Below are 9,741 nucleotides of genomic sequence, written 5' to 3'. Positions count from 1 at the left end.
GAGGGTGCAGCGGGCCCTACTTCCTGCTCCAGAACCTAAGGCCACCAGGTCCCGAGGGCATTTGGAAATGCGGGTCCCTCATCCCAGGGGTCAGGAAGGCAGACAGGTGGTCAAAGGCCACAGACCCTCTGTCACCCCAAACCACAAGTGTGTGATGAGGGGAGGGCTGTGCGGGAGGGGGCCGACAACATGAGGAGAGAAAGGGAAGAGAGCGAGCGCCACCCTAGAACTGGGCCCTCTTTCGGGTGTCGGCTGATCGTCCAGTCTGCCCCCACTGAGCTGGTGCTTGCAGACCCAGAATGTTCTGGAAGCAACAGTGCTGCATGTTCTGCTTTTCCTCCTCCTCATTCTTTCCTTCCTCTTCCTCCTCATCACCCTTCTCCTCCCCATTTCCTTCTTCCTCTCCTCCACATTCTCCTCCTCCTCATTTCATCTTCTTCCCCCCCTCCACATCCTCCTCTTCTTCATCCCCTCCTTTCTGTCATCACTGGCTTTCTCTGAACCCGTGTCACCTCATGGCTCTCATAGACACGGACTCAGGGGCTAGTGCTCTTGAGAAGCTCCTGTCTGCACGGGAGAGACAGGTTTGCACTCAGCTACGCAGGGTGAGCACACTGTGAGGACTTAGCTTGGGACTAGGCCTTGTTCCAGCACCCCTCTCAGCCCGTCCTGCCTGCCGTGTGCACAGCCTGCCTGGTCTGCAGTGCGGGGCTAGCGGGCAGGGGTCCAAGCAGCCGTGGGCAGTTGCGGGGGAGGCAAGCAGGCAGCTCTGGGCCATGTGCGGAGCCAACATCTCGCTTTCACATTGCTTCAGGCTCTGGGCCGAAACCTGCCAGCAGGGCGCGTGTCTGCCAAGTATGTGGTGTTGACTGGTCGCCTGTGTTCCAAGGAGGAATTCTGGACGGCCCAGAGTCCCGAGACATCCGCAGGCTCCCCCTGGAATGTTCTCAGAACAAAAAAAGCCACAAGCTTCACTTGCAAAAATGAAGACCCTGGCAGGTGGGGGCAAGGAGAGGAAGGGCCCTCCCAGCTACAAAGGCCCCTCACCTGCAGGACCCTCCACACTCACTCGGGCAGGTGGGCGCTCCCAGATAAGAGAGGCTGACGAGGGGGCAGTGTTGAACAGCCCGACATACGTCCCATGGCCCAGTGCCTGGGCCCGCAGACCCGGCCTTGCCCTGTCCTTGGCCTGTTCCCATCTGAGGTTGGAGGGGAAACTAAAGCAGCTGCTAACACCGCAGGAGAAGTTCCTGAGCCCTCACAGCACTGCACGAGGCGCACCCCACCGGCTGATCTTGGGGAGCAAGGCAGATGCAACTGCATCAAAACAGCAGCTCCTGGGTTCCAAACGGCAGGATGGCGGGGAAGGCACTTGCCTTTTCATGCAGCAGGCCCTGGTCTGATGCCCAACACCACATGGGGTGGTGTCCTGAGCCCCAGCGGGAGTAGCCTTGAATGCAGGGCCAGGAGTGAGCCCTGAGCACTACCAGATGTGCCCCCACAAGACAAAACAAGACAAAAACAACCACCCAGCAGCATCCTGGGAGGCTGGGGCGAGTGACAGGCACTAAACCGCGAGTAGCTGCTTCCTGTCTTCGTGGCTGGAAGCGCAGAGGTGAGAAGCTGGTTCTGTGAATTGGAGCAAACCCAAGGCCAAGGTGAAAGGGGTTTTGTTGATGTGATGAAGGCCCGTTTGTTGGTTTCTGAGGTGCTTATGAGGAGTATTTGGGGGTGAAGGGCTGGGATGTTTCCAACTTGCCTTCAAACATGCAAATAAGATGGACAGACGGGCGGCCAGTAAGCGGTCAACAGGTGATGGGAAGATCAGCAGGAAACCAGTCAGTGTGTCAGACTGAAGCTAAGCAAGATGCCCAGAAGTCAGATGGTCAGTGGAGGCTGTTGGTGGGGCCTCTGCTACCCTTTCCCTCAGGGGCTCTCAGAGACTAAATGAAGTCTTTGCTTCCCTCTGATCAGTGACCACAGCCCCATGCAGGCCACCCAGGCCAGAGCAAATAGGGGCCTGTTCCTGTCCCACGCTGCCCTGCAAGTCTTGCGAGAATCTGATTTCCTGTGTGGGCCCTTTGTACCTGGGCCAAGCAAGGGACTGTGAGATCCGGTTGGATCCTCAAATGTGTGTACTTGGCCGCCCCCTGGTGACAGTGTGCAGTTCTGCGAGAGGTTAAAGGAGGGAGGGATGGGGAGGGGAGAGGGAAGGAGAGGGATAGGAAGGATAGGGAGGGGAGATAGGAGAGTGGGAGGGATGAGGGGAGGAGAGTGAGGAGAGGGAGGAGGGCTGTGCCCTTGGCCAGGACACAGGTCAGGTGCAGCTGCAGTTAGCTGGACGGATGCGGTTCCCTCTAGGCCTTGCCCTGCACCAGTGTCCGTCTGTCCTGCTGCTGGGCTCTGGTCCCCATTTGCAACCCTTTCTCCTCTCAGGCCCAGTGTCTGGGGGCGTGGCAAGGCTGCCAGCGGGCTCCCTTCCCCTGGCTATCCGGAGGCAGGTTGGCAGAATCGACCAGATCAGGCCAGGGTCAGATTGAGCTGGGAGTGAGCAAGCATGTGGCTGACTAGCCAGAGAAAGTCCTGACCAAAGGGAAGGGGATTTTCCTCCAAGCAAAGCAACCTGGGGGCGGGGGGAACGACAACTCACCAGAGGCTGCTGAGGGCAGGTAGTGGTCAGAGGAGGTCTTGGGGTTCTGGAGCAGTCAGGCCTTGGTCCTGCCCCTTTCCTCCAGGGCCCTCCCCGTCTCTGCAAAGGGGGTGACCAGCTCTGGCCTTTCCTAAACCACCAAATCCATGTCCCCAAAAACCTGTGGTCCAGTCTGGGCTGGGGTGACTCACGTTTACTGGATCAGGTCTCACATAGCTCCCTGGGGATCCCATAACGGGATCAGGAACTCAAGGTGTCCAGCCACGATGAACAGGTGCACTGGTCCCCAACGCCCCCCAAAGGCAAGGGAGGAGGGAGCCGGATCTGTGGGACGCTATCAAGATGGCCATAGCCCCCCCCCCAACTTGAGGGGACCTGGGTAGGCCCAACTGGGCCATGTTTACTTCAACACCTCCCTTGGGGCTTTGCGAGGTGGATGACACACATTGGTCAATATTTACCGCACAATTGGACACACGCTGCCCTGGAGTCCAAGAAAAATGGAAAACAGAGGGAACATCTTGAGAGGCTGTTTTCTGGGGAAGCTGCCTGGGTTGGAAGAAAAAAAATCTTTCATGGCCATCCGCGCCCCCTGGAGGCCTCACATCAACAGGAGTCAGGAGAGGGGGGTGTCTCCACTCTGAGCAGGGAGGACAGCTGCAGACAGGGACACCCCCCAGGCTGCCCTTATCCAACACACCACCCTCCCATTCACTCTTTTACAGACAAGAACGTTGCCCTTGAAAATGACCCAGGAAAGGGGGTGGTGTTTGTGCACCCTGAAAGTGTGGGGCTGAAAGGTTCTGAGACCCAAGCCCTCCCCTGTGCCAGCCTCTTTGGGGGGGCTCGATTCCTCTCAGGGGAGCAGCCAAAGGGCTCATGCTGCAGCCCCCACTTCCTTGTGAAGCTTGTTATTTCCTAAATTACTGAGTTTGTTATCCTCATTAATTCTAATCAGAAATGGTGCTAGCTGTATCAGCAGCCATGCTAATAATTAGGACATATCTCAGGAGGTTGCTTCTGTTTGGTTTAAAAATGTCTCGGGGCCGGGCGGTGGCGCTGGAGGTAAGGTGCCTGCCTTACCTGCGCTAGCCTAGGAGACGGACCGCGGTTCGATCCCCCGGCGTCCCATATGGTCCCCCAAGCCAGGAGCGACTTCTGAGCGCATAGCCAGGAGTAACCCCTGAGCGTCACCGGGTGTGGCCCAAAAACCAAAAAAAAAAAAAAGTCTCAACTTTGGGGCCAGAGCCATAGCACAGTGTTAGGGCATTTGCCCTGTATTTAGAGGACCCAGGACGGGCCCGGGTTCAATCCCTGACATCCCATATGCTCCCTGCCCCCGAGCCAGGAGGGATCTCTGAACAGTCAGGAGTAACCCTTGAGCACCAGCTGGTGTGGCCAAAAACCAAACCAAACCAAACCAAACCGAAACTCAACTTCAAGGACGGACGGGGAGAAAACTCAAAGGACTGGAGGGCCCGGCTGACAAGCAGGCCTGAGTCTGATCCCCAGCCCCACAGAGTGTGTGTGCATGCCTGTTTAGGAGACTCAGAAAGACTGAGGCCAAGCAGCTCCAGAGAAGAAGTGATGCAGGAGGCTGTGTGGAGTAAAAAGGAGGTGGATGTCGCCTCTACAGCAGTCCTGAGCAATGCCAAGCATGCTTCAGAGCCCAGGAGCATTGTGGGTACAACCCCTAGGGCTGCTCTCTCTGCTCCCCCAATGCAGCACCCGACACCAAAGCCCCCAACTCCCCACACACCAGGGCTCCCACCACCAGCCTGCCAGCATCCGTCCCAGTCCCTTCTGTTTTTCCACTGGAACAAGTCAGTGAAAGCTGGGCGGAGTCACTGTCAGATTCCCCAGGTGCCCCTCCTCCCTCAGCAGTGATGTGTGGGCCCCTCCCCAGCCAGGTGTCAAGGCTTTGATGAGGAAGAGTAAGGGCAGGGAGGGGAGCAAACGAAGCCCTTTCTCTACTCTGTGCAGGTCATGGGGACCCAGAAATGTACCCGCTGTACACAGGGCATCAATCGATAGGACCCGTTTCTATTCCATTTGTTTGGAGGCCACACCTGTTGACGCTCAGGGCTTCCTGGATCTGCATTCAGGGATCACTCCTGGGAACGCACTATGGTCAGCTGCACGCAATGCAAGCGCCCTCCCCGCTGTCCATCTGAGAGGCATTTTGGTGGCCTCCAGGCTGCTAGATCCAAACTTCACACCCAGGCTAAGAGCTTTCATCAGCCCAGCTGCTGTCAGCTTTCCAAATCCTGGACACCTGTGCCCCGAAGGGTGGCTCTTGGGTCCACATTACACTGGGCAGCTGAGTCCTGCTGCTACCTGGACAGAGTGAGGGTCCCAACCTGTATTCCTGAGGGGTCTGACACAGTGAGACCAGTGAGACACAGGATGACACCTGGGACAGGACAGTCACAGTGAAAACATTAGGAAACTCAGGTGTTGATTTTTTTTTTTTTTTTTTTTTGGTTTTTGGGCCACACCCTGCGCTGCTCAGGGGTTACTGCTGGCTGTCTGCTCAGAAATAGCTCCTGGCAGGTACGGGGGTCAGGTGTTGATGGGGTTTTTTTGGTTTTGTTTTTTGGGCCACACCCATTTGCTGCTCAGGGGTAACTCCTGGCTAAGCGCTCAGAAATTGCCCCTGGCTTGGGGGGACCATATGGGACGCCAGGGGATCGAATGGTGGTCCTTCCTTGGCTAGCGCTTGCAAGGCAGACACCTTACCTCTAGCGCCACCTCACCAGCCCCAGGTGTTGATGTTTTTAAGGGAATTAATCTATGTAGCTTTAATGGGGTCACTACATCCAGGCTGGGACAGAGTGAGACACGGGACATCTGGGCTTGGACAGTCAGTGGTCACTGGACACCTGGGTTAGAACATTTACAGTGAGACACGAGACACCCAGACTGAGGTTCCCACAGGTGAAGTTCAGGACTCCGGGCAGGCCCTGTGTACCTGTCTTCTGCTTTCAGGGCCCTGCTTGGTGATCCCAAACATGAGTGCAGACCCGCCACTCGACTGTAGTTGCAGTGACATGCCAAATGCAGAGCCCTGTTATAAAGTGATTTTATTAAATTGATCTGGACATACTGTAGGTCAAATAATATTCTCCAAAGGTAACCGTTATGGACTTTAAAGCTCGACATAAAATTAGTAGCTTCCAAAGTGTTAGTCGTATCCCCAGCAACAGCATGATAAAATAATTCAACTATGTAGAAATATAGAACTCTAGGGCTAGGCGAAAACTCGGGCCGCAGTGGGCCACGGCTCCCCTTCCTGCAAATGAGACCAGACTCACAGAGCACACGTCTGCCCCAGCTCACAGACCTAATAGTCATAAATCTAGAAATCAAACCAATTTCTCCTAAAACTAAAATTCTATCTGTGATATTTCAACGGGCTCTCTACCAACTAAAATCTAGGCTTCTCTAACGCTCCACACTATATGGGACATAAGTGTTAAGACACTACAGTACATTGGGGACAAGAAATTTGGGGCTGGAAGGGGCCTGCGCACAGAACAATGCCACTGAGAGGGCCTGACACTGACCAGCACCCCTCCCCAGGTCCCATTTCTAGCTTCCGGGCCCGCCCACGGAACTAGATGCTTCTCTACATGCCGGAGGGTTTGTCAGACAAAACAAAACAAAACAAAAAACAAAAAACAAAAAATCCTTCCGGCCAAGCAGAAGAAATGAACCCAAATAAAAAGCAAAAATCAATTTCAGTATGTCGACAGCTAATTTGGGGCAGTTCATTTCCCAACCTCTTGGACAGTGAACAGACACCAACAGAATCTCCCCTCTTAGGGCCCCAAAGATCCTTGATGCCCCCAAAGACTTCCTGAGCAAAGGGCTACATGTGGGGATCCCTGAAGACAGGAACAAGGGAAGAAACAGAGTCCAAAGTTGGGGGACTTTTGGTCTTCTAAACATTCCATGAGATCCTTCACATGAGCTTTTAGTATTCATCTAGCGAAAAAAAAAAAAGAGGGGGTCCCATGCCATAAGGATGTTGGGACCCCTCCCCAATCGCCCTCTAGAAGGCCTTCCCTGACCGCTAGCTAATGCTGCCCCCCGCCCCCCACAACCTACACCTGCACCCTAGTTTATCTTCTTCATAGCACTTAATCACTATCGCAAACTACATCATGTATTAGTTTTCTTGCTAACACATTCAGCCCCCCCACCCCCACAATGGCAGTGGGGCCCTGGCCCTGGCCCACCACTGGCCTCTGCGACTCCCTAGCACCAGACACGGTGCCTGCGTGGAGGTGGTCAATGACTTGGGACTGAATGACAGGATGACGACGGATCCACTTCAGACATGGTGCCTGCCGCCCTCCTCACGCCACGGCCTCAGTCCCAGCGCCGGCCCTGCTCTCCACCCCACCTCCCCATCGACTAAGTAGCACTGTGGGCTGCTGCCCGGAGAAGGGAAGCCATGCACGCTCACATCTCCTCTATTTATCAGCTATATCCCCCAAACTTCAAGTTAAAGATAGGTGGATTCACTCAAAATGAGAGGAGAGGAGAGGGCGAGGGAGAAGAGAGACAAAGAGCAAGAGACTAGCTGATATATGAAATTTTGTAAAAAGGTTGAAGAAAAGTCCCAGGGCAGCTCTGTCTGCTGATGGTCTCCCTGACAGGCCAAGTGAAATGAAACTGCGGTCACTGAGAGCTGAGTGAGGCTCAATGCTGTCTAGGAAGGGTGGCATTTTGCAGGGACTTGAGGACTGGAAGGGACAATGGCTTCAGAAAGAATGGGCTGAGGGAGCGAGATGGGGCAGAACCCAGGGCCGGAGAAGGAAGCGTCGTGTCCAAGTGCAGTAAACAGACCCCAGCCTGCCTGCCTCAAGAGGAAGGTGGGGCAGGAGGTCCTGTGGGGAGAGTCTGCAAACACAGAGCATGGGGCTGGGCACTGAGCATGTATCTCGCCAAGGGAGCAGGCGGGAAGCCTGGAGACCCCTCCCAGGGGCCCAGGCCCATCCAGCCTGTTGGGGAGAAGAAAAGCGACCGCAGAGTCAGTCACGTGGTAGCACATACTTGACTGCAGGATCCCCATCCATCCAGCTCTCATCGGCCTCTTCAGAAAGCACGTCCCGCGGGGGCGCCGTGAGCCTGTCTTGGGGCGATGGAGTCACCTACAGGTCTCCGTCCTAGTGGCACTTGTGGGTTTAGGATTTTTATTTTGAACTCGCAACCGGAGCGCCTTAGAGAACTGATATTTTGAGGTGGTTCCTCTCCTTGGTGTGCACCCGCTGGTGGATACAGAGGCTGGTGCTCTGGCTGAAGGCTTTCCCGCACTCGTCACATTTGAAAGGTTTCTCCCCAGTGTGCACACGCTGGTGGATGCAGAGGCTGGAGCTCTGGCTGAAGGCCTTGCCACACCCGCAGCACCTATAGGGTTTCTCCCCGGTGTGCACCCGCTGGTGGATGCACAGGCTCGAGCTCTGGCTGAAGGCCTTGCCGCACTCGTAACACTTGTAGGGTTTCTCCCCGGTGTGCACACGCTGGTGCATGCAGAGGCTGGACGTGTGCCGGAAGGCCTTGCCGCACTCCTCGCACTTGAAGGGCTTCTCGCCCGTGTGCACACGCTGGTGCATGCAGAGGTTGGAGCTGTTGCTGAAACCCCGGCCACACTCACCGCACACGTAGGGCTTCTCCCCTGTGTGCACGCGCATGTGGATCTGCAGGTGCGAGCTCCAGTTGAAGGCCTTACCGCACTCGTAGCACTTGTAGGGCTTTTCCACCGTGTGGATTTTCTTGTGCCTGTTGAGCTTCGTGGTGGTGCTGAAGTCCTTGCCACAGTCCTCGCACTTGTACACCTTCTCCCCCGTGTGGTCCCGCCAGTGCACGTGGAGCTCAGAGACGTGGAAAAAGCCCTTGTCGCACTTGTCGCACTTGTGGGGCTTCTCAGCGGTGTGGCTCTTCTGGTGCATGAAGAGATCGGCTCTCTCGGAGAAGAACTCCCGACACAGCGGGCACTTGTAGATCATCTTCCCTCTTTGGTACCTACGGTGCTTCACGGGGGAAAAACGCCCACCAACCGTTCGGGCTGCAGGGCTGCTCTCTGGGAAGGCTCGATCTCACTGCAACGTGTGGGCAAATGGGTCCCAGCGAGCTCGCCTGGCGGGGTTCACAGTTGGCCCACGTTTCTCCCTGCCCATCTTCTGAGGGCAGGCTTCCCACAGCATAGTGGCCTTCACCAGGTTGTCACCGCTCATAAGGTGAGAGTTTCTCCTGCCTGGACTCTGTAAGCCAACGACATGCAACTTTTTGCCAGGTCCTGAGCTCTTAACATTCCAAGGGGCCTCCAAGGTGCAAAAACCTGCAATCTGCAGTCCCCAGAATCTTCCTCTGGCGGGACAAAGCTATGCTTCTCATAGCCCAGTGTCTCTGCTGTGTACTAGTGCCCTGGCATGGTCAGGGACACGGCGTAGCTGACGCAGCAGGCGATGAATTCCTCTGGAAGCCAGCTCCTCGGGCCCAGGCCTGCAGGTCCATGCTGGGGCCTCCACAGAGCCCACTCCAGCCTCCTGCAATAGACACAGCCATAAATGGGCAGACACGGCTTTTTGCCCAGAAAAGCTCATGAAATGGGACAGCAGTGACACAGACCTTTGCTAGTGTTGCAGAAGCAGCTCTCTCTGATGTTCAAAAAGACATGTCTCTCTTTTTCTCTCTTGGACTCGCAGTCTGAGGAAGAGAAGGGCAAATGTCACACTCTGCACAGCCCAAGTCATCACCCAATTCATTCTTACCACCTCAGATCCCTGAGCACCCAAGGACTGTTACTGACAAAAGCAAAACCAAGATCTCTGCACAGGTGAGAAACAGCCAGACAGCTCTCTGGACAAGAGAAAAAGGAAAATCCTGGGTCTACACCTACCCAGGGCAGTGCAGTTGCTGAGCTACAAGACCCTAACCACCTGCCTGTCCCCGTCCAGTCGTACTTTCTAAAACCCGGAACCTTAACGTCATATTTCGCTTTGACTCCCACAAAGTTCACCCCGAGACCCACTCCCCACCCCAGACACAACAGGAGACTGTGGGGTCCAGCCATGCCAGGAAGC

General features: G+C 55.5%; 1 protein-coding gene across 1 annotated transcript; it reads right to left on the bottom strand.

Annotated features, from left to right (window-relative positions):
- Positions 1–7,643: 7,643 nt before the first annotated feature.
- On the bottom strand, positions 7,644–9,172 carry ZNF664 (zinc finger protein 664). The gene has a single exon (XM_049769258.1). The coding sequence runs from the start codon at positions 8,662–8,664 to the stop codon at positions 7,879–7,881; it is 786 nt and encodes a 261-aa protein (XP_049625215.1). The 5' UTR covers positions 8,665–9,172; the 3' UTR covers positions 7,644–7,878.
- Positions 9,173–9,741: the final 569 nt, after the last annotated feature.

The sequence above is a fragment of the Suncus etruscus genome, chromosome 2 (assembly GCF_024139225.1).
Source record: "Suncus etruscus isolate mSunEtr1 chromosome 2, mSunEtr1.pri.cur, whole genome shotgun sequence".
NCBI classification, from domain to species: Eukaryota; Metazoa; Chordata; class Mammalia; order Eulipotyphla; family Soricidae; genus Suncus; species Suncus etruscus.
The sequence above is the reverse complement of the archived record's forward strand: the minus strand, read 5'-3'. Positions and strand labels throughout refer to the sequence as shown.

Coding starts and splice junctions, on each gene's coding strand:
- ZNF664 (XM_049769258.1), bottom strand. CDS start 8,664: ATGATCTACAAGTGCCCGCTGTGTCGGGAGTTCTTCTCCGAGAGAGCC.